At 40.5% G+C, this 27,651-nt stretch overlaps 6 protein-coding genes across 8 annotated transcripts in view; all 6 read right to left on the bottom strand.

Moving 5' to 3' along the window:
* LOC133847050 (death-associated protein kinase related) overlaps nucleotides 1-9,238 on the bottom strand; it is a 67,861-nt gene extending 58,623 nt beyond the window's left edge. The window contains exons 1-2 of one of the 3 annotated variants that reach the window (XM_062281803.1): nucleotides 9,169-9,238; nucleotides 7,802-8,139 (exon numbers count right to left, since the gene is read on the bottom strand). In XM_062281803.1, the coding sequence (XP_062137787.1) occupies nucleotides 7,802-7,932 (131 nt within the window). In that variant the 5' untranslated portion in view covers nucleotides 7,933-8,139; nucleotides 9,169-9,238. Of the gene's footprint in view, nucleotides 1-7,801; nucleotides 8,140-9,093 lie in introns of all 3 variants that reach the window. The other 2 variants (XM_062281804.1, XM_062281802.1) reach the window with 2 other exon arrangements.
* Nucleotides 9,239-10,088: 850 nt separating this feature from the next.
* LOC133847096 (beta-Tubulin at 65B) lies at nucleotides 10,089-12,056 on the bottom strand. The gene is made up of 2 exons (XM_062281889.1): nucleotides 11,730-12,056; nucleotides 10,089-11,655 (listed from the first exon to the last, which is right to left on the bottom strand). The coding sequence occupies exons 1-2, from the start codon at nucleotides 11,784-11,786 to the stop codon at nucleotides 10,336-10,338; spliced, it is 1,377 nt and encodes a 458-aa protein (XP_062137873.1). The 5' UTR covers nucleotides 11,787-12,056; the 3' UTR covers nucleotides 10,089-10,335.
* A 392-nt stretch (nucleotides 12,057-12,448) lies between these two features.
* LOC133847099 (signal peptidase complex subunit 2) lies at nucleotides 12,449-13,485 on the bottom strand. The gene is made up of 2 exons (XM_062281891.1): nucleotides 13,327-13,485; nucleotides 12,449-13,187 (listed from the first exon to the last, which is right to left on the bottom strand). The coding sequence occupies exons 1-2, from the start codon at nucleotides 13,363-13,365 to the stop codon at nucleotides 12,648-12,650; spliced, it is 579 nt and encodes a 192-aa protein (XP_062137875.1). The 5' UTR covers nucleotides 13,366-13,485; the 3' UTR covers nucleotides 12,449-12,647.
* A 442-nt stretch (nucleotides 13,486-13,927) lies between these two features.
* On the bottom strand, nucleotides 13,928-15,408 carry LOC133847097 (ubiquitin-like modifier-activating enzyme 5). The gene is made up of 2 exons (XM_062281890.1): nucleotides 15,047-15,408; nucleotides 13,928-14,966 (listed from the first exon to the last, which is right to left on the bottom strand). The coding sequence occupies exons 1-2, from the start codon at nucleotides 15,304-15,306 to the stop codon at nucleotides 14,033-14,035; spliced, it is 1,194 nt and encodes a 397-aa protein (XP_062137874.1). The 5' UTR covers nucleotides 15,307-15,408; the 3' UTR covers nucleotides 13,928-14,032.
* A 422-nt stretch (nucleotides 15,409-15,830) lies between these two features.
* Nucleotides 15,831-23,193, bottom strand: LOC133847095 (cytochrome P450 4g15). Its single transcript, XM_062281888.1, has 5 exons — nucleotides 22,890-23,193; nucleotides 22,579-22,776; nucleotides 21,370-21,552; nucleotides 16,546-17,529; nucleotides 15,831-16,464 (listed from the first exon to the last, which is right to left on the bottom strand). Exons 1-5 carry the CDS (start codon nucleotides 23,086-23,088, stop codon nucleotides 16,262-16,264), a joined length of 1,767 nt encoding a protein of 588 aa, XP_062137872.1. The 5' UTR covers nucleotides 23,089-23,193; the 3' UTR covers nucleotides 15,831-16,261.
* A 2,281-nt stretch (nucleotides 23,194-25,474) lies between these two features.
* Nucleotides 25,475-27,651, bottom strand: part of LOC133847100 (TWiK family of potassium channels protein 7) — a 31,732-nt gene continuing 29,555 nt past the window's right edge. Inside the window, 5 exon segments of the mRNA XM_062281892.1 lie at nucleotides 25,475-25,656; nucleotides 25,727-25,813; nucleotides 25,867-25,982; nucleotides 26,040-26,231; nucleotides 26,306-26,455. Coding sequence (XP_062137876.1) covers nucleotides 25,498-25,656; nucleotides 25,727-25,813; nucleotides 25,867-25,982; nucleotides 26,040-26,231; nucleotides 26,306-26,455 — 704 coding nt within the window. The 3' untranslated portion in view covers nucleotides 25,475-25,497.

The following is a 27,651-nucleotide window of genomic DNA, read 5'->3' as shown; positions in this document are numbered from 1 at the left end:
AGCGCAATTAAAGTTCAATGCACACAGATAGAGATAAACGTGAGGGGGAGGATGGCCAGGGAGGGAGGGAAACCACAATCAAATATTTATTAGGCAGCAAGAAATACGAGCACACACATATGTGGAGGAGGTGGAGGAGGAGAAGGGAGAGAATAATACCCCGAAAAAAAAGCCAAAAACAAAAACGAAAATGAAAAGGGGGGAAATCCATCTTGAAAGGGGGTGGCAAATTATTCGGTTGCAGGGTTGCTGACCCTTCTTATAACCCAGGATGTGGGGGAAGTGCATTGTTGTTGTTGTTGTTGTGGTCAACAAATTGAATTCTGTTAATGGCCTGGATGGAGAAGCATCTCTCCCATGGGGTTGTTTCTCAGTTCTCAGTTGTCAGCTGGCAGTAAACTAATAGACAGCCATCAAAGTTGTGCATCAGTAGCACCAGCAAAAGGGCTAAGGCAATATCATAGAGATAGAGACAGAGAGAGAGCGAGTGAAATTTCAAACGACAACAATAATAATAAAAGGAAATGTTTACATTGTGATAAGCACTGTCGATGCTGCTGTTGGTGCTGTTGCTGCAGCATGTTGTGTTGCTGATATCTCTGCGTGCCACTTTATGCATTGCTGTTGCAATCACAATTGTTGACTGCACTTTCTTCTGCTGCATTTCTGTGGGTTGTTTTCTTCTACATCACTTGTTGACAACACATTAATTAACTGCAGCACTTGCAATAAGAGCAATACTGTTCAAAGATATACTGTTATCGTCAAGATATACCAAATTAATATACTGAATAATACCAAATTATAATCAAAAGGTATTTTCTGTATACTGATATACCAAAGCAATAAATATATACTGTTATCGCCAAGATATACCAAATTAATATACTGAATAATACTAAATTATAAACAAAAGGTATTTTCTGTATACTGATATACCAAAGCAATAACGATATACTGTTATCGCCAAAATATACCAAATTAATATACTGAATAATACTAAATTATGACCAAAAGGTATTTTCTGTATACTGATATACCAAAGCAATAAAGATATACTGTTATCGCCAAGATATACCAAATTAATATACTGAATATCGATACCAAAAGGTGTAGTCTAGTAAAACTAGTCGAAGATATACTGTTATCGTGAAGATACACCAAATTAATATAATGAAAAAATACTAAATTATGACCAAAGTCAGTATGCTGATCAAATAAAGTAATACTATGAAAATATATCAAATTAATACATATAATGAACAATACTAAATTACGCCAAAAGTTATATACCACTACTTTAAAAATATACTGGATGGTATTAACATTTTTGATATGTTTACAATAATATTTCACTCATACTTTTTGCTATCTGAATTTGCATGTTTCCTCTTTTTAGTGTTTCGCAGAAAACCCCTAATAATGTGTATTATTTATTAGCAGCAGCACATTATTAGCTTCTTAAGAATGGCATTTTGTTTATTGAATAAAAACGAAAAGTGAATTAAAATGAGTTCATCAACAGAAGGAGCAGCAACACCCACCACATTAGCAACAATCGATAGTAACAATAAATTAAAACAGGCAGCGCGACTGTTTTGCGTATGTTTTTGTTTTTTATGTTATGCTGTGTTGTGTTGTGTTGTGTTGTGTTAATTAGCCAAATGGCAGTTTCAAAATACTAATTTGGTCAAAATCGCATTCGTCATTTTTGGCCATTTGAAGAAGACCCCAAAATGGGGCGGCGGCGGCAGTTAAAAGTGGCCATAAGACGTAAACATATTGTAAACATATCGCTGCTAAATGTGGCCATCAAATGTGCCACAAAAATACAAGCACACACACAGACACGCCAATACACACACCTTTGGCAAGCATAAACGAAACGCGTGAAAAAAGACGCGATCGCGTTTTTAAACGCTCGCTGTTTTATTTGCTTAGCCGTTTTGCCTCCTCAAACAAAACTAAACAAATGCAAATGCGAATGTGTGAGTGTGGAATGCGAATGGGATTGCTTTGGGGTGGAGTGAAGATGAAGATGGAGGAGTAGGGAAGTAGCCAAGGGAAATACGGAATGTGTTTTTGGGTTTTTTTCCTCTCATAGTGCGAATGCAAATGACTTCACCGGACCTTTAAATAGCCAACAAAAATTGCCTGAGGATATTGAAGAGGAAAACCCAATCACAGTAAATAAAATATTATATACATATAAAATAGGGAGAGACTCGAATCGCTATGCAAAACAATTCAAAGCTTTTATGAACTCATTTTATTTTGTGGGTTTGTGTGGCAAACAAAAGCCCAACATGAATGGCAAAATAAAACGGAAAAGTTTTTGAAATGAAATACAATATAAAAAAAGTTGTGGCTTGAAAATTCATATTATAAAGTACATATAGTAACATATATTCCTAAGATTTATATTCGATATTTCAATAAAAATCATAATTATAATAACATTCGAATATAAGACAGTGATTCAAGTGGGTGCATTAAATTAGCCTTTCTGCATTGAGCTGATTGACAGCTTTAATTACGTGAGTTCCAAAAAGGTTTTTTTTTTTGTCGCCCTAGTCACCCAGTTATGGAATATGTCATAGCTGGTCGTAATGCTCTGTTGCCTGGTCATGTCACAACTCAAACTCAATCTCAATCTCAAAACTCAAAGCACTAATGACCACAACCGACCACACAGCACCACAGCACCACAGCACACACAACACAGAGAGAGGCTCTGGCTAAAAAGACCCACAGGCCATACAAAAATACAACACACACACAATCGAAATGGACCGTTTGACAATTGTGAACGTCAATCAATGGAAATGGACACTATGGGACTTTGGGGAGCTTGTGTACGATTTGCAGTCGTTCGTTCAATGAATGATGTATCGAATGTGCAGGCTGGATTATGGCCCAATTTATATAGTATATAGCAAACGAAAAACAAACATGGCAAAAAAAAGAAAAACATTGTCAGGCTAGACAAATAAAGCTGTTTTTTCTTTTTGCAGGTAATTTTTATTTGATTTCGTTGTTGTTTTTTTTTTGGACACGACTTTGACTTGGACTTGGCATATTGTCCAGTTATGGCCAGTTTACTATGCTGCTATGTACTGCATTGTTGTTGCTCCGATTGTTTGTTGACCGGATTTCAATTGGAAATTAGGAGCAGTCAAGCCAGCTCGCCGCTTGCATAATGACTATTTTTATAACATGTTTTCGGCTATTGTCGCTCGAAATTACAATTCAATTAGCAATTGTTGCAGCAGCAGCCACAAAAAGCCTTAATACTACAATATTACTACTAGCATTTTCATTCACAAAATACACACACACATAACCTCAACAGCAGCAGCAGTAAATACGTCATAGCAAAAGGTTGGCCTAGTCCGCACAGACATTTATTCTCCCCCTGGGAAATAAAGGATATTAATGCACACCCAAAAAACGAAAGAAAAACGTTGCCAGCTGTTTTAGTGACGCACTCGGGCAAAATGCGTGGGTGTTTTTTTTTTCGGGTGTCAAACAAATTTGTGCGTGGGCGAGGTTCAACCCAACTGAGAGAGAAGGAGAGAGAGCTACTCTCTGAGCCCTGACGTGTTTGCAACCCTCGTCGGCAGCTTTAATTTGGGTTAGCTCGCCACACGCGTCTCTGGGGCTGGGGAAAGTGGATTCGTTGGGTAATCTAAGACGCCTGGCGGTGCTCAAGTGGTAAGTTTAAGTATCAGTTGCAACACATTCGCCAGCATCATCATCATCATCATCATCATCATCATCTTCATCGTGATGAAGAGAGTGTCACACAGAGCTCCTCACAGCTCCCCCGCCTTTCTCAAGAGCCTCTTCACGCAGAGTCAACGAAACAAGTTTGTGTTTTTTTTTTCTTTTCTTTATCTTACAACAATATTTTTCATCCCTTTCCTTTTTCTATCTCTCTCTCTCTTTCTCTCTCTTTTTGTCCATTGCATTGTGGTGGGCAGGAAGATTGATTTCAGTTCGATATTATATACTATACATATATCTATTTTTTTGTTAGACACGTTAAGGAGCATTGACTGTGGGCATTGCCGCCAAACGACCTAGAGCTGGTTTACTTATGCCACACACACACACACACACACATACAGCTACAGCTCTCGATGTGGGAGTCGAGTTTGTGTGTTGAGAAGGAAGTGATTACTGATTATATGCTGTGTGTGTTGTGTTTTGTTGTCTTGTGCCATCCACATCACAGTTGCTATCGATTAATTATTTATGCAGGTTAGCGACATACGGAATACACTCATAAGTAGATTTCATTTCATTCAATAATGATAAATTATTTAAATATAAGCTTAGTCAAGATAGCCATCTATATTTTAGTTACAGTTCGGAAATGATTCACCAAAGCATTCTTTGCTTAACAGTTTTATTGATATCAGAGATTATTCATCTTACGTATTTCATCGTTTTTTTTTTTTCTTAGAAAATGACGACTTGTTATTAAAGTTTTCCCTGTTTAATCTTGGCTTGTTGCTTCTTATGCAAATACAGATGACACCCCAGAGATCAGAGATCTGCGGGTCTAATCTTTGTTTTTTTTTTTTCGCAACTGCCCCTATATAAAAGACTTCCGCTTTAACTATCTGACTCGACTTGGACTTGGATAATGATGAGTTGATGAGTTGGACTGGCTTTGTTTTAACTGCCGCATCAATTATCGTATATTCTGACTGTGGCTGCGAATTCATCTTCCTCTTTGGCTCGTTAATCGGGCACACAGCATATTTTTCTTTATCTGTCCCATTCATGATCCATTGGGCTTAATGTCGGACGTTTTTCACAGAAAAGCAACCAAGTAATAACAACAACAACAACAACAAAAGCGAGATTCGAAAAATCGCAAATCGCTAAATCTTCAACGCAAACTTGGCTAAAACAAATTTCGCTGTTCGCTGAACGCTGAACGCAGCAAGAAACACAAGTAAGAAAGAAAGAAAAAGAAAGAAAAAAAACCCTTATCTAAAACTGGTAAAAACGAATTCAACGATAAACAAAAAGTAAGTAAGTCGGTTCAGAAAAGTTGAGACTGCGAGCAGCAACAGCAAATGCGACTTTTTGGCCAAAACAATCGAAAAGCTACCAACAACAATTTCGTGTTTGCTGATAAGCAACGACCCAAAACACAAAAACAACAAAAACCCAAATCAAAAAAAAATTGGAAAATAAAGTATATAGAAGAATCATCAGCCGAAATGAAAGCAAAGCCAACAACAAGTTGCAGTAAAATTAAAAATGAAGAAAACAATCAAAAAAAAAAGCGTTAAAGAAAACACGCGAAACAAGGTTTGACAAAAAACCGAAATGAAAAGAAAAGAAAAAAAAACACGAAGACGCGAAGAAGCGAAGAAGAAACCATTTTATCCGCCGGGCAGAATTTTGCTAAACAGGCGAAATTTAATTAAATGCAAGTGAGATTATATAAAACTCCAGCGAATACCAAATACTCTTCATAGCAAATATATTTGTATATTTATATGTGTGTGTGTGTGTATTATATAGAGGGAGAGAACAGACAGCGAGTCTGGAATGTTTTCAATGCTAAGGTGACACTGTCACTGTCAATGTTAAATAATCTATTATTGCATTTTAGCTGAGCTCATTATGAGCTACTGATTGCATTCAATGCAATAAAAATGCATTGCATTTTGTCTGTTTATTTATTAATAAACAACAACAGCAACAACAACAACCTCAACAATTACAAATGTTAGTTGCAGCGCGCAATTTGCGTAGCAGCTGTTTAAAATAATTAACAAAATCTTAAGTGCGACACAGCTGTTTCAAAATTTGCTATTTACTATTTATACTATTATATTCCCATATATATTGTTGAATTAGTAAGCACAAATTTCAATGAGAATGTTTTCCCCCTCCTACTGTTAACTGTAAAGTGTGGTAAGTAATATCGAAAAGCCAATTGAAATGATAAGCTAGCTAAAATGAATAACTTTCTGTGTTGTGTGTGACAAAAAAGGTTGTGTTGCTCTCCACTCTCCACTCTCCTTTCTCCACTCTCGATTCTTCGATTCGATTCGCTTTGCTTCGTTTCGATTTGATTTTGTATTTTTTGTGCTTGGTTATAATTTCGCATTTCGTGCTTCGCTTGCTCGCTTACGAAATCAACCATCGATAGCTGATAAAATTGTTTGTGTGTGCTTATCAGTGAAAAACTCTAAAGCCGCACGAGCTGGTAGATAAAGCAGAGCTCTTCGCATAGCTGTCGCACTGTGAGCTTGTGAGAGTGACTGATATGGTATGTGTCTCTGTCTCTCTCCCTGTCTCCCCAGTTGTTCTACGCAGCGATAGGGCATGCGTGCGAGCGAGAGCTAAGTAGAAGAAGTGTCATGCAAAGCAAAGCTCGCAGCAAAGCAAAGCAAAGCAAAGTAAAACAAAGTAAAGTGAAGCGAACGACCTTCACAGTCAGCCTACTTGGGATGCCACCTATTTGGAAGAGTATTCTAAATAATATCACTTGAAATAAACAAACAAAATATATGAAAATTCATCCACGTTTGCTTTAATACGAAATGGTCACACTAAATAATAGAGTATGCTACTTTTCTAGTGTAGAACTAAAGTCTACACAAAAGTGTATGGAAAAAAAAAGGGGAGCCAGGCAGACGTCGTCTCAAGTGCTGCTCTAGCTTCAGCTGTCAGAATAGTTGAGGCAGCGAGCGTGTGAAAGAGAAGGCGATAAGGTCAGGGGTAAACAAGGAAGCTGCTGAGGAAGCGTGACCGCAAACTGAATCAGAAACAGAAGGAGAAATATATTTATGTATGCAAATTGCAGTTAGACCGGAGCGAAGGGGGAGTGCAGATGGTTTTGAATAAAAACCAAATAAAAACTAATGAGCAAACTGCTGCCACCGATGATGATGACGACGACTACGACCACAGTGAGGATGATGATGATGATGATGATGTCTGATGACGGAACGAAACGGAATAAGCGAAATGCAAAGCAAATTATAATGAAAAACGAGCAAAAATGCAAATCTAGCAGAAAAGGTAGCCACAATCAAACACATACATATACACATACACATAAACAGAGACACAAAGGGCCCAGAGCAAGCGAGCAAGAGCTAAAGTGCAAAGGGGCGAGCGGACGCTTGCGTGTGCAAGTAAGATGGGGCGATGCGAAAGAGAGTCCAATCGGTTTGGCGAATGTGAAGGCAAAGGCGAAGGCGAAATGCATGCAAAAATGAAGCCGAGGGTCAGTCAACAGCGTCGGTAAACGGGAACAGCTGCTCTATACGTTGTTGTTGTTGTTGTTGTTGTTGTTGTAGGGCAGGCAAAGACAGCAACAAGCGAGTGCAAGTTTTGTTTGCGCATGTGTAAGTGCATGGGTAGCGTGCGCATGTGTATGTTTGTGTGTTTGAAGTAGAAGCTCACACACATTGGCAGCAGAGATGCCAGACTGCGTACAGAAAAATAAAAACAAGTTTTATTGAGTGGCTGTTGCTTCTCTCTTGTTGCGCCTGCGCAGAAGTTTTCAGTTTTCAACCCAAAAAAAAAAAAAAAAATACACACACACAGCGACAATATAAACTGACTGCTGACTGACTTTCTTTAAGCATTTTTGTCTCTCGCTGGACATGTTGCAGACGTTTTCGCTTTTTTGGCAACTTTTTGACGCAGCGAGCGCAGCATAAGAAGGAGAAGAAGAAGCAGGAGATGGAGAAGGAGAAGCAAACACGTTTTGTGCTGCTTGCTCCGGTTTTGTATGTTTGTTGTTGTTGTCTCGCACACTCACCTGGCAAACGGCGTCTGTTCCACCTCGTAGATCTCGTTGATGTCATGCGACACAAGTAATCCCTTCAAGCGCTCGGCATCAACGTCCAGCAGGCCGTCGCCTATGGGAAAGATGCCCTCCTCGGTAAACATGTTTCAAAAGCTGCAGCTGCTCTCTCTCGCTCTCTGTCGCACTCTCTCTCACTTTTTGTCGTTGTGCTTTTTTCCTTGCTTTTAGTTTGAATTTGTTTTTTATTTATTTTTTTTTCTTATTTGATTTTTGTTTGTTATTTAGGGGAAGGGGCGTTTTTATTTTATTATTTGCAATTGCGGTTGCGGGACGACGGCGCGATATTCAAACTGTGGCACAACAAAAATAAATAACATTAGAAGGTAAAAAAAAAAAGATAAATACAAGAACAAAAAACAACTAAACACACACACAACCGTCGCGCGCGCGCATTTCGCAAAGTTTTGGTCACACTGGCACACGCAGCAAAGAGCAAAAAGCAAATAACAACAACAAACGCAGCAGCCGAGAAATTCCAGCGCCCTTTTGAACTGCGCTGCCGACGATGTCGCGCAAATGCAACAGCCTGTGTGTTGAAGCGTGACAGCACTAGGGATGCTGCTGCAGCCCAAAACTATGCAGCGCAGCGGCAGCGAAATTTCTTAGCTCTGTTTTTGCTGTTGTTTTTCTTTTGGTGTTTCGTTTGTTTTACGTTTTCGATTTGCGAGTTCTTTTTCTCATTTGTTTCTTAAAATGTTAAATTTGACTTGAACGCGACGAAACAAACATATTTCTCACACTATTAACAAGCAAACACACACAACACGTTTCACGTTATTTCATTTTGTCAAAATGCTCTCTGCTCTGCTGTTGCTGCTTTAGCTGTATCTGTTTTTGGAGTGTGTTTGTGTATGTATATGCTCAATGCTGGTTGTGTTGGTGTATAACCGAAGTCGTCGTCGTGTTCTGCCAACTTCGACAGTGGCAGCGCAGCTCACAACTTCTTTGCTGTTGCTGCTGCTTTGTTTCTATGTGTATGTGCGTGTGGTGTGTGTCCAACTTAGCACATTAAAAAAAAACACAAAAAAAAAGAAATGCAATTTATGAACTGTTTTTGTTTAAACACAATTTCAAACTCAACGCGCGAACGAAAAAAAAGAATGTGTTGCATTCGATTTGTTAAATGGTTTGAAATTTGTACTTGTTAGCACTACACGCACACATACAAACAAAACAAAACACTCATGGTAAATCGTGCAGCGGAGAGTCACAACATTTAATCGACGGATAACAAAATCACAAACCCAGCGTACACACACATACAACACTTATGCACACACCAGGCGACAACGAATTACAAATCAGAAATTTAAGCGCACCGAGCGTCACACGTCCGCCTCGTTCGGCTTTGTTTTTGCTTCTGACTTATCGATGACAAGTTGTTGGTGCGCAATGGCGCGTATTATCGATAGCCGCATGTTGCGCTTAACAGCTGCTGTTACGGCGCTGTTACCTCGCATACTCTATCTACCTATCGATTACTGCGCTTTTATGTTTTATGCTGATAACATCGAATTGCTTGCTGCTGCGTGTGAAGTACTTTATGAGCATTTCTAATGCAAAATATATTTGTTATAAAGCAGTTTGGCATCATTTATAACTGAATTGCGTGGCGTCGAATTCAACTCATTTTGGCACTGTTAACTCACAGCTGTTGAGGCGATAACGATAGCTTCGATGCACGCATGCGTGCCAACTTGCTGCACTTTTCACCGCTTAGCCGAATATCAACTCTGCGTTTTTGACGCGGGCTCAGCTTGGAACATTTGAAAAAAGCAGCAGACTGCAAATATTGAGAGCCAGCAGTTTGCGAACTGCACACTTGACGGAATCTTGACACGTAATGGGCGCTAAGCGGACGCTAGGCGCCTAAACATAGCTGCCGCCCCTTTTTTTTGTTGTTGTTTTTGGTTTTGTGGCGTTTTTGGCGCCGCCTATCAATGCTTAATTTAGACATTTGCATTTGCATTTATGTTTATATACATATTTAAAAATATACCATACCATTTTCTCAGTTATGTATGCGTGTGCTCCACTTCGCGGCTGCATTTTCATGAGCAGCCCCATCCGCTATGCTGCACGCTTCGTGGATATTTTTGGCTTTTTTCGTCTCCGCCGGGGGAAACAAAAACGGAGACGGCGGCATCCCAGGAATGCGTTTGCACTAAAATAGAAACAACAAAACCACGAGGCACGAACACAAAAACACAAAAAAAAAGTACGAACAAGTGCAAAAACCTTTGCCGGGTTGCATTTATGCGCGATTTTTATTAATAGTTTGGCAACGATGGGCAGCACCTTTTTGCCAAGCGGCAGTCGCCTCTGAAGATGGGACGACAAGTCCGCTGAACTCTAAACGCAACGAACTTTGGCCAGCCAGCCAGCCGCGCCTATAAATAAGTAATCCAATGAGAAAATGCCAGCTGGCAGCCTTTCAAGTTTAACAGATCCGACAGATTTGACCTAGGCTCTAGGCCTAGGCAAATTTAGTTGTCGGCGCAATAGCGACATTGTTGTCCAGAACCAGATTCCACATCATCCTCATCGCCATCGGCACTGCGACTTCCACCATGTCGATCGCTATCGACCGCACTGCCGCGATAATCATCGATGATGGCCTGCAACTCTTCCTGGGCATCGATGAACTCCTGCTCCTCCATGCCCTCCCCCGTATACCAATGCAAATGGGCCTTGCGCCTAAGCATAATACTCGACCCATCGAGCAGTCGCTGGAATAACGATTGTATGGCCGTCGTATTGCCAATAAACGTGGCTGACATCTTTAAGCCACGCGGTGGAATATCACAGATCGCTGTCTTAATATTGTTCGGTATCCAGTCGACGAAATTATGCAGATTTTTATTCCTCACGCCCGTCATCAATTGATCCACCTCGCGAGGTGACATGCGACCACGAAAGATGCCGGCGGCCGTTAGAAGTTTGCCTTTGCGTAAATCGATGGCACACAGCAAATTGTTGCTCGAGAAGATCTGCTGCACTAGCTCCGAAACGGTGCCCTTGCTAAACTGTTGCTGCTTGCAGGTGACGAGCGGCGCAAAGCCGGGTATCAGAAAGTGCAGACGAGGAAATGGCACCATGTTCACATAGATCTTACGCAGACCGGCATTCAATTGTCCGGGAAAGCGCAAACAAGTCGTTATACCCGACATGGTGAGGGCAACGATGTGATTGATGTGCTCGTAGCCGGACATTTGGATCTTGAGATTGCGATTGCAGATCTGAAACAAGGCCTCGTTGTCCAAGCAAAATGTCAAATGCGAATTGTTGACCAACGCCGGAATGCTAAGCAGCGCATTGTACGGCTCCACCACCACCTGCGACATATTCGGCGATGGTATGGTCACATAATTGCAGAGCAAATTATCCGGATATTGTTCGACGAGCGCCTCCATGATCAGCGATGTCAAACCGGAGCCGGTGCCGCCGCCAATGGAGTGCAGCAATTGAAAGCCCTGAAATGAATCCACCGACTCGACCTCGCGTCTCGTATTGTCCAGCACCTGGTCAAGGATCTCGGCCCCATCCGTGTGATAGCCACGGGCGAAATTATTACCAGCGCTCTCCGATCCGGCGACCATGTTCTCCGGCCGATACAGTTGACTGCTCGAGTTGAGACGCTGTATGGTGCTCGCCTCCGTGTCGATGATGATGGTCCGGGCATAGAGACGCTTGCTGGCGGTGGCATTGAAGAACACATTGATGCGCTCCAGCTGCAGCGAACTGGTGCCGCCAAAGCGTCCGGTTGCATAGTCCACGCCATGCTCATGTGAGATCACATGCCAGAACTAAGTTCCAAGTACAACAAGGTCTGTGCTGGTTAAATCCTCTCTCTCACGCTTTCAACTTTCCTTTTACTTACCGCATCACCAATTGCATTGCCGGCACCACCGATCTGCAGCGTGACTATCTCTCGCATTCTCTGGCTGCTCCTTCCTCCTTCCTCACTTCCCTCTCTTTGCTCCGACTTTTTTTTAAGACTTTTTTAACTAACAATTTGGAATGCGCTTGGCCGAAAATTTTAAGGGCGAATTTTTGGAATTGTTTCTCATTTGCATTGCATTTTTGTTCTCTTCGTTCTCTTCCGCTCTCTTTCTCTCTATTACTTTTCCGCTCCCTCTTCGTTGCCAGTTTTCAAATCTTATAATGCAAAGAAATTTTTGAAACTGATTTCCCAGCTATTTTAACTAATTTCCTTCCATTCAGATTTCGCCACCTCAGATCGAGCACGAAAAGATTTTATATACGAATATACGAAGCTCCCTGAAGGTCGTGTCACGACTTCTTGCTTATTTCCCTGCAGGTCGTGTCACGACTTCTTGCTTATTTCTTTATCAGACATAAATGAATTCTACTAACTGCAGCGTGTCGTATAACGAATTCATTTCACGCTCTACTTGAATGCCAATATAATTCGTAGTTAAGTCTGAAGCTTAACTATGCGTCGTGTCGTGTCACGACACACTCTTCAATTTGCTAGCACTCTCATCGCTATTTTAGACAAATTGCCATCACTAGAGTGCACTTGTGTCTTCTATAGAGATGACACTCAGCCGGTAGACTATCGTTAAGAAACAGGGCTTAATTTACTATAATTAATTTAATGCGAATATGTGTGTGTCTAAAAAAATGTAGGAGAAATGCATTGCAAAAGGATAGAAGTAAAAAAAAAAACCTGGAATCGCTGGAAACTCGCGACGAGAAATTGTGTTTAGACAGTGACCATTAGCGACTGTTGCAATTGCTCCTCCAGTTGCGGCTCTTTCGTGCGCTGCACTAGTTACTTGTCCTTCTTCTCGGCAGCCAGCGAGTTGAACAATCGATTGACCTCATTGGCCACCAGATGTTCGAGAATGATTCCATTGCTATCAATAAATGCGGCACACGATTTGCTGCTCGTCTGTTCACGCTGTCCACGGCCATCGCGCACACTCAATGTCAGAATGTATTTGTCGTCGTACTTCTTCATATCGGAACTGGCCTCCCAGGTGCGTGACTTGTTCGACGCATCCTTCTGAACTGCGACGGCAAACGTGCCCTTCTCCCGGAATGTCGTGTGCAGCGTGAGCACGCCCATTAAGGCAAAATAGGCGAGAACGCTGAAGAGGAGAACGGGCCGCGATTGGGGGAACGGATGGGTAAAGTCCCAGGCATGAGCCATAATGGCGACACCAACGGCCAAGGCACAGAGAACGAGACGCGTGTTGACCAAGCCGAATTGTTCCTTCAGCTGGGGACGATCTCCCAATAGGCAGGTTTTGACGGCATCGTCCAGTGCATGCTTCACTGCGGAGCCATCCCACTTGTTCACCTTCACCAGCTGTGCAAAGACAAAATTGAATATGTATAGTAAATATGCCGACTGACGTGTACCACGTAAAATGGAGGAAAAAAAAAAATTGTGCCGGCTGCTTGAATTGCTTAAATTGCAGTGCGTTTTACGCTGCATGGACACTTACTTCTTCGGCAGGTTGGGTTTTATCGTCTTTCTTGGCCATTTTCGGTGGCTTTTCAAATCGCTGTGCTTGTAAGAATGCTTCGCAAGAACGTTAATAACAAACAACAATTTCTTTTAATTTGACAACGCGACAGATATCAAAAATTAGTGGTGGCCGACTTGAGGTAGAGCAACATCGATAGCAAACTTGGTGCATCGATGTTTTCAAAATGCATATAATCGATTTTATATTCCAGCCAAAAAACAATGTAAATACATTTATTTTTAATAACACTATTTATATATATATATATTATTTGTTTTAACTAGTTGCATATTATACATTATGTTTTATCATATTCAAATAATTTTTGTTTTGTTTTCTTGCTTAATCAACAAGTTGGCAGCTTTACTTTTAGCTGGCAGCAAAAGAGAACCAGAAGCACAGTTGGCGTTGCCAGATAGTTGCATTTCAAATTTGAATTTCAAAATTGTATTACATGTAATAACGTTACTAAAATTAAAATGATTAATGAAAACAATTGTAAGACGACATGTAGGCAATCAACTAAAATAAAACATAAGATAATGAGCCAGCTGTTTGACGTTATCTTATTACTATATTTGTATGAATAACAGATTGAAAATTTGCGTTGTAAAAAAAAACTTGTAAATATATTTATATAATGCGTATAAATAACAGAGTATGGAATTTTGATCTCGCTACTTCACATGGACTTCATCTGGGCCATCAGATCCTCCAGACTCGCTTCAGGCGCACCATCACCAACCACTGCTGTTACATTGGATGAAATGTCCAGTTTATCGGGAGCTTCGTAGGCTAAACGCAGACCCGAGGCGACCTCGGCTGGCTTGCTAGTTGTCTCCACAGCAGGCGCATCTTCGGCAACCAACTCAATACCCCAGTCATTTGTGGCATGCAGTGGTTCATCGGACACCGTCTCCTCCACGACGACAACAGGTTTGGGACGAGCTTGGAACTCTTCTTGGCGTTTCAAACAATGCCTATCGTCGCATTGTGTGTTTGGCTTCAATGTCATTTTAGGGAAGAAATCATTCAAAGCATTGTAGCCCAAATAGTCAGAGACTTCGCCAAAGTTGAGCAAATATTTAAGCGCATTCTGGACGAGCAGACCCGCCGTAATGCCCATGGTGGTGGGCAGCGAGGCAGCACAGACGCCCTCACGCTTCAGCGTACGCTCATCGATGTTCTCTGCAACGACCAGCGGCGGAGCACAAGCGAAACATGCGGTATCACCCGGACGGATGAACTGTATGTGACCGGAAACGGCATTTTCCGAGACACCCGATTCGAACCAATTGAGATTGATTTCGTTACACGCCGAATTGATGGCCATGCGGGCCTCAAAGTTGTCCACACAGCTGAGCACAAGATCCACAGCTTGCCCCTGTTGTATGCCCGATTCTGAGATGGTGGCCAGGAACTTGTCAAAGTTATCCACGGTGGTAATGTTGTAATTGTGCGTCTCGATGCGCACATCGGGATTGATGAAGCTCAGGGTGCGTGCGGCAGCCTCCACTTTGGAGAGACCCGCCTGGTCGGGTGTGAAGAACAAACGATTCATGTTGGCTAGCTCCACTTTGTCATAGTCGAAGAGGATGAGTTTGCCAATGCCGCAGCTGAAATAATAATGAATAAATAAATATCTCTCTCGCTTTCTATCTCTCTTTCTGTGTGTGTGTGTGCGTGTGGAGCTTACCGCGTCAGCATATCGGCTGTGACGCTGCCAACGCCACCCACTCCTACAATGGCCACCGCCTTGTCACGTATGCGCTCGTAATCCTTCACAATGTTCATGCGCTGGAGCGCCATTAGGCGACTGTAGGGATTCGAGTCAACCACCTCGGCAGACATATGCTCGATTTTGTCGCGTGCATTGCGTGTGGCTGTCTTTTGCTCCTCAAGCTCCGTTTTCAGCTCGGCAATGATTGCCTGCAGTTCATCGATGGCCGTCGACATGGTTTAAACAAAACAAAAAAAAACAAATTGCAACAAAGTCTTCAACAAAAATCACAGAAGGTCTGTCGTCGTGTCAGCAGCGTGACCACAAAACGACTTTCAAAATAATCCGCATAAATATGGTTGGCTTTCGGCAAGAAATGCAGCTGGTCACATTACTAATAGCTGAGAGGCGGAAGGTCGATAACACACAAAGTAATAGAATCGTTGATAGCTTGCCAAAAAATCGATAACACACAGTGAATGGCTCCGATAGCTTTGAAATGTAACGTAATTTGTAAACGCTTCTAACGTTTTTGTTGTATAAAGTATTTCGAAATAACTTTTGTCTTAAACATCTGCCTATATTGCTTTTCATTGATTAACTATCCAATTAGTCTGTCCTATTTAATAATAAAAATAAAAATTCACCCACTTCTAAAATATTCATATTTTAAAAGTCAAATATAAAATATAAAAAAAAAATTAATATAGTTCTTTAAAAAGATCTGTTAGGAGCTGTGAAAAGGATGAAACGAGTGTGCGCCATTCAAAATATTACACCAAATATATTGTCAAAACATTACACATATTATTATTAAATACACAAAAAAAAAAAAGAAATAATTAATTGTTGTTGGTTTGTGGTTGTTGTTGTTGTTGTTCTTCTGGGTCTATGTGTGTTTCAGTGTGAGTGTTTGTGTGAGTGTGTGAGAGTGTTTGTGTGTGTGTTGTGTTAAACTTTAAATGCAGCGCTTGAAAATTGTTACGATAAACAAATAATAATTATCGATAAGAATTACAAGCTACGCTCTTTAGTAGTGTTGTGTGTGTGAGTGTGTAGGTGTCTGTCTGTGTTGTGTGTGTGTGTGTGTCTGTATTGTTTATTTATTATTATTAATATTATTATTATTATTATGTATGTATTACTGTATAAACCGGGACTATCACTTGGAAAAGTAAAATATGCATAAGTTTATGATGCTGCCGTGCTGACCGCGGTTGTGGTCGCCTGTCCTGGCTGTCGGGGCTGGAGACGCACACGGAAGCCCTCCTCGCGCTTCAGTATGATGTCCGCCTGCAGCCTAAAGTCCGATTCGCTGAGGTCCGAATAGACACGATAGTTGCGCATGATGGTCGACAGCAGAATCTTCAGTTTGAGCATTGCGTACTTGCGACCTATCGATAAAGGCAAAGACAAAGACCAAGATCGATAATTTGTGTGAATTGTGTGTGTAAAGTGCAAAGTGTACTACTCACCCACACAGCTGCGTGGTCCCGCCGAGAAGGGCACAAAGGCATAATAATGTCGATTCGCCTGGCGTTCGGGCAAAAAGTTATCGGGATCAAAGACATTGGGATTCTCGTAGACCTTGCGATTGCGATGCAACAAAATGGTGGCCACCGTCACCGTGGCGCCACGCGGTATAACATACGGTCCCGAATTCAATTTCAGATCCTCCTGCAGTTCGCGTGCTATCAACGGCACCGGGGGGAACATGCGCAACGTCTCCATGAGGCAGCGTTCCAGATACTTCATCTCGAGCGTGTCCTGGAATGTCGCCGGTCGCTGTGAGTCACCAAAGATGCCATCGAGCTCGGCAATCACACGATCCTGTATCTCCTGATGTATGCCCATCAGCGACAAAAAGAACGACGAACCCGCCGCTGTCGTATCGTGTCCCTCGAACATTATGGTATCCACCTGCTCTTTGATTTCCGTGTCCGTAATGAGGGCGCCATTCTGGGCGCTCTCCAGCATCAGATCGAGGAAGGCCAAACGTTTCTTTTCCCCAATATCATTGTCCTCCACATCGAGGTCATCCTTAAGGCCCGCCGACTGACCGTACGACAATCCCGCCACCGGTGTTCCCCCCTGCTCCGTCTTTGTCTGCGGCTGTTGCTGTTGCTGCTGCTGTTGCTGCTTTTGCTCCTGCTGTTCGCGTAGCTCGCGCTCCTCCTGCTCGAGGGCAGCCGCCTTGAGTTCGCTTTGGGCGAGGGAGCCACGTGTGCCCTGCTCGAAGGCCGCCTTCTTGCTGCGTATGACCTTCGTGGTCAGGCCGTGGATGATGTTAAGCAGACGTCCCTGTTCCTTGTAGTATCGCGTGAGCGTAAAGATGAACTCATTCCGCAAAAAGATGCTGCGATGCCGGGCATGAAGAATGTCGCACATGCGCATCACGGCCATCGCATACTCGAAGCCCGACTTGTCCTGCGTCTTCTTCGATACGCCCATGGCGGTCTCTGAACATGTATCACAAAAAAAGAAAAGAAGAGAAGAGAAGAGCACAAAAAAAAGAAGAAAGAAAAAGAAAATAAATAGAGCCGCAGCTCCGATTAGTCGCTGCATGCATAAAGATTGATGAGAGTGTGGAATGGGAATGGGAATGGGAATGAGAGAATGACAGAATGGGAGAATGGGAATGGACATGTGCTCGTCGGGCTTGCGCATGCCTGGAAGTGGAATGCACTCGACTGACCCAAGCGCCAATTGAACTTAACAAACATACAACGGCGGCTGCTCCGGCTGTCTAATTGTAGATACAATGCATAAATAGCAATCGTTATAGATGGAGCACACAAACACACGTAAACACATCCACTCACACACACACACACACACACAGAGAGAGAAACACGCACAGCTTTGCAGCATAACGAGCTGACAACGGGGCGTATGAGCATAATCTTTATGCCAAGCGGAAGTGCACTTTAATACCAATTTAGTACTACATTTTATACTATGCTGCAGTATTTTTTAACTACCAAGCTAAATTATAATGTTCAATTTGATTTTGAATGTATGTACATATATTTAAAGCCATATTTTCAACTATTATATTTTGAGGAGAAAACGATACAAAACGATAAAAAGCAATTAACATAATAGCTTTTTATTTTGATTATGTTTGTATTTTTTTTTTCTTGTGAAATTTCGAAATATCTATTTAGAGTTACAGAAATGAAATATTATTATTATTATTATTATAATTTTATTGAAATAACGAATACAATTCCGTTCTACAATAAAGGATAGAGAAATGAAATAAGCAGCTATTATTTTTGGTTTAGGTTTGTTCCTCATAAATATTTGTGTTAGTTTACTTAAAATTGAAATTTTATATAAAAAATAGTCGAAGTTTTCAAAGAAATTGTATAAAAAGAAAAGTTAATTTTATAGCAATTATAGCAAGTTATAGATATCTATTTAGGTTATTTTACTTGAAATTTTAAACTTTATATACAAAGAAATTGCTAAAAAAAAAAGAGTTAATTTCATTGTTATGTGATCAATTGATTTAAATGAAACTATATTATTTTCGATTTATAAAGATTTATGTATGATAACTTACTTGAAATTTCAATGTTTATATATAAAAGAAAAGTTGATTTCTCTGTCATGTTATCAATTGAATTAAATGAAGAGAAAACTATTATTTTCGATCTAGTTTTGTTTTAGTTTTAGTTGCATTTTTAAAGATAATATATGAATAAAGTCTGATAGTTGCATAAAAAGAAAAGTCGATTTAATTGCAATGTTATCAACTGAATTAAATGAAGCAGAAAATAAAGAGAAAGAGAAAAATAAGTCATGGCTACGCTTAAGTGGTCAGCAATATGTCGATATACAATCACAATCTTGTATGGATTTTTGGCCGAGTTACGTTGGCCACTTGCAATTGTGATTACAAGTATATTGAATGGCCAATATGCTTCCGTTAATCGAAAAGCGAACGCAAAGAAAGGCGTTGCGCAAGCGTGGAAATGCGAGTTTTTCCCCACTTGTTTTTTCCGTTTCGTTATCGTTTTCGATTTTGGTTTCGGTTTTTGGCCATTGCAATTTCACTGGATGTTGGCCCAGTGGCCTGAGGCTGGAAAAACTTGTTGCATGCAGCATGCGAGAAGATTATGCAACGGCAACGGCAACAATCGACAAATGACATTTTGATTTGAGTTCAGTGCAGTTTCAGTTTCGTCCGAAACCAACTCAAAATGCATTACAGACTATCTTTTTAATATAATGTTGTTGTTGTTTTGGTTTTTATGATTTTTATTTTCACTCTTAATTGCTAATTGCCCGTTTGCGTCAGTCGTCGTTATTGTTGTTGTTGTTGTTGTTGTTGTCGTCGGTCTACACAGTCGAGAGTCTCTGCGCTGTGAACATATATTATTGGGGGTAGCAGGCGACTGGGTGGCAGGGGGCTGAGAGGGGAGGAAGGGAGGAGGTAGGGTAACACAACTGCAGTTGCATTCAAATTTTCCTGATTAAATGCTTAATGGCAATGCGACGTGGTTTTAATTGCACTTCGCCGCTTGGGCAATTTTTTCGCTGCGCTGCTGATGCGATGTGTGCTCAAATTTGCTTTTGGCAGCATTTCAATTATGGGCGAAGGTAAGCGCCATTTAGCTTAGAGCGCTTATGCAATGGCCTAGAAATCAATCGGCTCAGCCAGCCAGTTAGTCAGCCAACCAGCTAGCTAGCCAAGCTAGTTAGACAATGTCATTAACATTCGAGCAGCCCCCAAATTTGATGTCGAAGCCTGGCAAACTGCCTGCGCGTTGCCTGTTTTGCCTCCCTGCCTTGGGTGGGTTTCACTTTTAGGCCAAAACGTGTTTGGCCTTAACGAAATGGCTGTTGCGCTGGCACAGTTAAACGGCGACTCGCACAATTTAATGGCTGCACTCTACCCAAAAAAACCAAATGTCATAATCACACATATGATATAAGGGGCACAGCTCCTTCTCCTTCTCCTCCTTCTCTTCCTCCTCCTGGTTTTTCTTCTCTTTCTTGAACAGTGAAAGTTAACAACGTAATCAAATTATAAACTGCCTTAGATATTTTATTTATTTGCATCATAAAAACTGTATCTTTGTTTTTCTTTTTGCAATTCTCAGTATATAACATTGTAGCTTATCGATTTGTGTGCATTATATTTTCAGTGGCCTTCTGAATGCCATAAAATCGTAATTGTCTCAGTCAAAGCTGAGTTACGTCAGTTAGGAACTCGCTGGAAACAGATGCGATTTTTTTTGCAGCCAGAAAATTCGATGTTGTCAAAATAAATCACATTAAGTTTTAATAAATTTCGGAATTTTCTGCTTCTAAATTTGCTAGTGTTTTCAGCAGTTTTATAAATATACTTTAAAGTTATATCGAATGACTTTTTTTTTCAATTTTCTGAAGTAATCCTAAATTTTGTACGTTTTATGTACTTATAAAATTTAGAATTACTTCAGAAAATTCAAGCAAATTCTTCAAGCTGAATGAATTTGTTTTTATGAATTATTATTTTCTCATTTCAAGCAATGCTTGATTACCCTCATATGATACATTTCTCTCGATTTCTAGAGAGTTATAGAAGTGATATATAACTAAAACTAGTCTGTTTACAATGCTTAACTTTACAGTCATTTATGAAGCCTATGAATTGATTCGTAGCTCTAGCTAAAGCTGAGTTACCTGAGGTTAGTTCAACTTGGGAACGCTCTTTGTGTAGTAATAGCAGTTGCTAAAGTAAAAGCTGTACACGGTTGCCATTTCCATTTAGTTGGCGTTGTAAAAGAATGAATGAACTGGGAATTAGTATATGCCAGTTTGTGGCAGCTCTCGGTCGACATGGATTAGTTGGGGATGCTGCTGCACGTATTTGAAATAATTCGGTTCCCGGGGTCGGCTATGGGTAACGTCTGTCTTTCCGTCTGTCTGTCTATCTGTCCGGCCGTCTGTCCGTCTGTCTGTCTGTCTTTCTGTCCGTCCGCTAGTCTGTCATTGTCTGCACACAAAAGCGGCAAAGCGGACAACAAACAAAATTTTGATTTGTGCGAGTATATAGGGAAATGGGTCTGTGCTCAATTTGTGGCATATAGTTATCGCGAGTATTTGTGCATATATACAGAAAATACATATATGTTATATATAGATAATCCAACGAGACACGCATACACTGAAGAAATGGAATTTGAAAGTGAATCAAAAATGTTGAGTGCGTGTGAGTGGACTGTACTCAAGCCTACTCTATTGTGAGTGTTAGACTGCGAGTATATGAGTGTGCAAGTGTGCAAGTGTGTGTGTGTGTCACTTACCCAATAGAATCTCCACAGTTGCCTCACTCATGTAATCATGACAATCAAATGTGCGTCCATCCTCTGCACGCAGTTTCCGCACCACATTCCGCGAGTTCTCGTTAAACAATTCTATGAAACTCTTTAAGACATTCAAATGGAATGTGGGTGCGATTAGTTTGCGATGCGCGCGCCACTTTTGACCTGATCGATAAAGAGAATGAAGTAAATACATAAATTATATCACTTAGTAAAAGGTAAATTAGAGAGATCATTAGAGATCACATGAATTGTAAAAGTAATTGAAAAATACAAATAGAAGAAGAGATATTGAAAATATAAAAAGGAAAAAATATTGAATATTAAAAGGAATAGAAGAAAACAATTACATTTAAGCAAACAAAAATAAATAAATAACATGATTATAGCAAAGTGAAAAGATATCATAAGAAAAAGAAATAGAAAGAGAAACAAGAAAAGAAAATTCAAGAAATATAGAGAGAAGACAATATATAGAAATAAAGAGAAATTAAGAAATAAATTGAAGAAAATAAATGGAAGCAAACATATAGGAATAAAAAGAAGGATAAATATGAAGAAATATTTAGAAGGAAATACAAAGAAATAAATAGAAGGAAAAAGCTGGGTGAAATGAAATAAATTGAAGGAAACATATAGAAATAAATATTTATATGGAATTATAAGAAATAAAAAGGAAACATATAGAAATAGATATTTATATGGAATTATAAGAAATAAATAGAATGAAAGCACAATTTGAAAAAGAATAAATTGAAGCACATAGAAGAAAATAAGCAGATTAACAAGAAACAAACCAAAAGAAACGTATGAAATATGGTGAAAGATCGGCGAATACAAATCACAGAGAAAAAAGGAGATTTGAGGGCGATGAAAGAGACGGAGATAGAGAGAGAGAGAGAGAGAGCGTGTGGCGTGAGCTGCCACCCCCTCGTTGTCTCGCTTTATTTTTTTTGTCGCTGAGCCATTCTCAGTTGCGAATTCGCAACGCTTTCGTTTTATTTATAGCCGCCATTTGCCACGGCGTTGTTGTGCCAACTGTCAGGCTTACAAATCGTTTAATTAATTTATGATTCCATAAACGCAATTTAAATTGCATTAGCTTCGTTGACAGTCCGCTCTCTGAACAGATACACACACACGCACCACACCCCCACACACACACACACACACACACACACACACTCTCACCTGTGCTGATGAGCAGACCATCGCCCAGCCAAGGCTTAAAGAACTTGTACTCGGATGCCTTGTCGATGTACACGTGGCTGCTGAGCAACAGTTCGACATCCCGCGGATCATAGATGAACACCACCAGCTTGGGTCCAATCCACATTTTGGCAATATGCTCAAACGGTGTGCTCTTCCTAATCACCGTCTTGAAGACAGCTGCAGTCGACGGAAAAAAAAAAAAAAACAAAAAGAAACGAAACGAAAGAGATGAAAATTTGATTTGTTAGTTTTCAATTTACCCCAAGAGTTGATTTCGAGGTTCGACGTACATGAGGCGGGTCCAATCACATCGAACAGATGCCCCACAATGGGGAGACCGCGAGGTCCGGGCAGCCGGGCGGCCAGCTTATAGAGATGGGCGCGTGAGAGGCGCCAATAGGTGTACCAGAGCACCAATGTGGGCAGCAGCAGCAGATAGAAGACGCTGCTGGGCGAGCCCAGGGCGGCGTCTTTCTTCAGCACCTCCATGCTTCACTCACGCACTCACGTACACTCGCTGACGCACACGCACACACAAACACACACACACACAGACACTGTGACACTATGCAACAGTATTGGGTGAGAACAGTAAAAAAAAAAATAAAACAGCAGCAACAACTGTGATGATGCTTGACTTGACTTGACTTGGTGTGCGTGGGGAGACGGAGTAGCCGAAAAGGAGGAGTCTTTAGAGTTGTGCCTCCAAACACGTTGCACACAGTCGATGATGCTGATGCTGATGATGATGCAGAAGCAGAAGAAGAAGAAGCGCGTTCGGTTCGGTTTTAGGTTCGGGGGAAATTTCTACGGCCGCCTTTGCACGGCCGGATGCTTGTCGCTGCTCGTCCGCCGCGATACTGATGCGATTTCGGGCTCCAAAAGTCAGCGCCAACGCGAACAACAACAACAACAACAATGACGACGACAACGACAACACCACCACATAAATACTAATAACAATAGCAACAACAACGCAACACCAAATCACAACAACCGCACACAATGAGCGCACACACACAGGAAAAAAAAAATGAAATAAATAAAAAAATTTCACGAAAAAAAAAACGAACTAAATAATAATAATAATAAGTAGAAAAGTGTAGCGCGAAAAAAAACGAATAAATAAAAAGAAGAAAGAACACGAATTGAAAATGAAATGGAATGGGAAACGTTCGTCCGACAACGTTCAGCTCAGAGCTCAGAGCTCAGCTCAGTTTAGTTTAGTTTAGTTTAGTTCGCTGCGTTTCGAATTGTTTGTTGTGCTGTGTGATGCGAGTTGAGTTTGTTCGTTTTGTTCGCCAGGCTCCACGCTCCGCTCCGCGCTCTGACTAGTTGTGACTGGTGACTAGTCGACGCCGCCACTGCGTCCGACTTTTATACTAAGCCCCAACCAAGCAATCACAACACACAGTCGACAGGCGACCAAAGAAGCAGCAGGCAACGAACTGCTGCCGCTGACCGACAGACAAACGACAGTGCAACAGAGCCAGCTATACACCAACTGAAAGAGAAAGCTCTATAGCGAGTGAGAGAGAGAGAGAGACTCTTATAGGGGCAGTCAAACGAGCATCTATTTAGTTACATGCCTGTTTCTGCCCCCATTCAAAAATGTACCGCGCACTTCCTCATAACGAGCTAAGCAATGAACAAACAAAAGCTGCAGCTTGCATTGAAAGCTCGCTGCTGCAGAAAGCTTTCAGTGATCGCGATCACATGCGTTGCTTCTAAGCTTTCAACCTGATGTCCAAGATTAAAAGCTTAGCTTAGGAATTGCATTAAAAAATCGAAATTCTTTGTATACATAGAATAGTGATTACGATCATTTGCATTGCTTCTAAGCTTTCAACCCGATGTCGAAGATTAAAAGCTTAGTTTAGAAATTGCATTAAAAAATTGTAAATTCGTTTGGTCAGAGAACTTCTAGAAAACATTGAACACCTGGAACCTATTAAAAGATAGTTTAGGAATATGAAAAATTAAGTTAACTGAAAGCCAAATACTTTAAATAAAAGAATTTGTTCAGCAAATTGAATCCTCTAGTTTGATCATCTCAAACCTTTTCAAGGATTATAAATATGATGCTAAAAAAAAAGTAAACTAAAATATGAAGTAAACAAAAAAAGAGCTCTAAATAATTAAAAACATTTTTCTTGTTAAGCTTAGAATAATTTAAAAAAAAAAACCGATTTAATAGTATCGTGAGCTTAATTTGACGATTTATTTCAGTATTAAGCTTGGAAAGAAATTTAAGGGCTTAAGTTGAAGAATTTTATCCAGAGAGTAAACTCAAAACCTGACTAAGGTACCATAAATTGTGCTCGAAATAAATACAAGAATTTGTTCTAAGTCTTTTTTGTTTGTTTATTATATTGGACATTGATGCATGATTATTTAGTTAGTAGTTCCATACCTAACGTTGATAATATTAACCTTAAAATATTTACTATAAAAAAAAATGTATTGCAGCTAATGAGTAAGTTTTGTGTGTGTGTGTGTGTGTGTGTATTTGTGTGTTCTCAGTACGTATGAGCAATATGATTACTCAGACATTTTTTTACAATGTACAATTACAATTAGAAATATGTATAGAGTAGTGTAGAAATTAGCTTATGGAAGTCGTTGGCTGGACAAACAATGACAAGTAGTGGCAAACATAGCGAGTGCACACTGTAGATGGCACGACAATGAACATGGGACAACTCGACAGACAACAACCTAACTACTAAATATATGTATGTATGTATGTGGTAATTACTAACACTTTCTAAATGATATTATTTTCTGTCTAAGCCTAAAAGTATGCTGTGATTTTTTGTGTGTTGTGTGGAAGGCTGGAAGCGCTCTCTTTTTCCTTTTTTCTTTTTTTTTTGTGTTGCAGGTGTGAAACATGAGTCTCTAAACGGATGACTCGTAAATGACAATTTGCAGCACTTTCGGTTTGCTATTCTGCGCCTCCTTCACCTCCTTGAGTATGGCATTGGTTATGGCCTCCAGCGCAGCAATATCCGAATTGTGTTCGTTCTTCTTGTTGCTGCTCCACTTGGGCATGGATACCTGAAAAGTGAGAAATGTATATTCAATATGCATGACTACATTACTACTTGTACATGCACTTACGGTTAACACTTTTTTGCAGTGTGGCATAGTCGAGACCCGTGCCCGCCGTTTCGCCCAAACGACGTAATGTCTCCGCCATGGGACCCGAAAGTTCCTGTGTGGGTATTTTTTTAATGGCTGCTCTCTATCGAGATATCGGGCACTTACCTGCAGCTTGGCCCAGCTGGTGGCATACTGACGACGCACCAGCTCAATGATGGTCGAAGTGAGAGCCAAGCCAATGAGTATATACAACGTGCAGAGCAGCATATAGTTGGGTTTCTCTGCAGGAGAAAGTCAAGTATTAATAATAATACTTTTTTGGATTTTTAAATACGCACTAGGCACCAGATCGCCGAAGCCAATGGTTGTCATTGTGATGAAGCAGAAGTAGAAGCCATCAAAGAATGTCCAGTCATCCTCCCAGAGCAGCAGCAATCCAGCTCCCGCTGCCAAATAAACGCCCAGAAAGCCAACGGCGAGTATCGCATAGAACCAAGTCTTGCCAATGAAATTCGTAAACTTTGGCTTGGCTATAAATTACAAGGCAAAACATATGTGTTCTATTTAGTTTTAAGTGCACTTAATTATTGATTAGCTCACTTACTGGGCATGTGCTTGCCGAACACGGAGACGGCGCTGGCAAAGAGTCTGCCCCAGTCGGCGATGACTGTCAGCGTAAATGGTATGCCGATGAGGGCGAAGCAAATGCAAAATACACGACCACTGATCGTAACTGGCACAATGTTGCCATACCCTGTAAAAAAAATGAAGAGATTTTTGGAATTTATAGTATATTTATACCCGCTACCTATAGGGTATAAGGGTATTATAACTTTGTGCCTGCAGAAAATGTATGTAACAGGCAGAAGGAGGCATCTCCGACCCTATAAAGTATATATATTCTTGATCAGCGTCAACAGCCGAGACGATATAGCCATGTTCGTCTGTCCGTCCGTTTGTATGAAATGCTGGATCTCAGAGACTATAAGAGATAGAGCTATAATTTTTTTTCGACAGCATTTGTTATGTTTGCACGCAGATCAAGATTGTTTCAAATTTTTGCCACGCCCACTTCCGCCCCCGCTAATCAAAAAAAATCGAATAACAAGCGTAAATTTAAAGCTAGAGTTGCGAATTTTGGTATATACAATAATTACTATAGTAGTTATGATTCCTGAAAATTTGGTTGCGATCAGACAAAAATTGTGGAAGTTATTAAAGAAATACTTTTGTATGGGCAAAAACGCCTACTTACTAGGGTCTGAGTTGCTTTGGCCGACAATCTGGTACATTGTGCCCTCTATTGTATATTTTGAATGGTGTACTATATCGATATACCAAATATACCATTTGGTATATTTTTACTATTTTTGCAGTATATTCGGTATATTTTGAAAATGATACCGCAATGTTTTGCCTTTATTAAAAATGGGTAGCGGGTATCTCACAGTCGAGCACTCGACTGTAGCTTTCTTACTTGTAGTATATTTATACCCGCTACCTATAGGGTAGTAGGGTATTATAACATTGTGCCTGCAGAAAATGTATGTAACAGGCAGAAAGAAGAATGCATCTCTAACCCTATGAAGTATATTCTTGATCAGCGTTAATGGCCAGCAGCTAGCTGCTTTGGTTTACAATCTGGTATATTTTGTACTCTTTGGTATAATTGAAATGTAGTACTGGAAAATCTGTTCATTTTTGTACTCTATGGTGTATTTTAAATGTAGTACATTATCGATATACCAAATATAGCCATCAGTATAATGTACTACTTTTAAAATATACCATAGAGTACTTTAAACTCTATGGTATATTTTAAATGTAGTACAATATCGATATACCAAATATAACCTTCAGTATATTGTACTACTTTTGCGGTATATTTTTTATATATTTGTAAAATATGGTCTTATTATAAATGGGTATCGGGTATCTTACTGACGTTTT

This window comes from Drosophila sulfurigaster, chromosome X (assembly GCF_023558435.1).
Source record: "Drosophila sulfurigaster albostrigata strain 15112-1811.04 chromosome X, ASM2355843v2, whole genome shotgun sequence".
NCBI lineage: Eukaryota > Metazoa > Arthropoda > Insecta > Diptera > Drosophilidae > Drosophila > Drosophila sulfurigaster.
The sequence above is the reverse complement of the archived record's forward strand: the minus strand, read 5'-3'. Positions and strand labels throughout refer to the sequence as shown.

Bases quoted from the DNA above. Each gene is read 5' to 3' on its own strand.
- LOC133847096 (XM_062281889.1), bottom strand. From the start codon at position 11,786: ATGCGAGAGATAGTCACGCTGCAGATCGGTGGTGCCGGCAATGCAATT. The intron at 11,656-11,729 runs GTAAGTAAAAGG...CTTGGAACTTAG, and splicing joins GCAATGCAATTGGTGATGCG to TTCTGGCATGTGATCTCACA.
- LOC133847095 (XM_062281888.1), bottom strand. From the start codon at position 23,088: ATGGAGGTGCTGAAGAAAGACGCCGCCCTGGGCTCGCCCAGCAGCGTC. The intron at 22,777-22,889 runs GTACGTCGAACC...CGTCGACTGCAG, and splicing joins TGTGATTGGACCCGCCTCAT to CTGTCTTCAAGACGGTGATT. The intron at 16,465-16,545 runs GTGAGTAGTACA...CTTTATCGATAG, and splicing joins GGGACCACGCAGCTGTGTGG to GTCGCAAGTACGCAATGCTC.
- LOC133847097 (XM_062281890.1), bottom strand. From the start codon at position 15,306: ATGTCGACGGCCATCGATGAACTGCAGGCAATCATTGCCGAGCTGAAA. The intron at 14,967-15,046 runs GTAAGCTCCACA...TTATTATTTCAG, and splicing joins ACAGCCGATATGCTGACGCG to CTGCGGCATTGGCAAACTCA.
- LOC133847099 (XM_062281891.1), bottom strand. From the start codon at position 13,365: ATGGCCAAGAAAGACGATAAAACCCAACCTGCCGAAGAA. The intron at 13,188-13,326 runs GTAAGTGTCCAT...GTCTTTGCACAG, and splicing joins AAACCCAACCTGCCGAAGAA to CTGGTGAAGGTGAACAAGTG.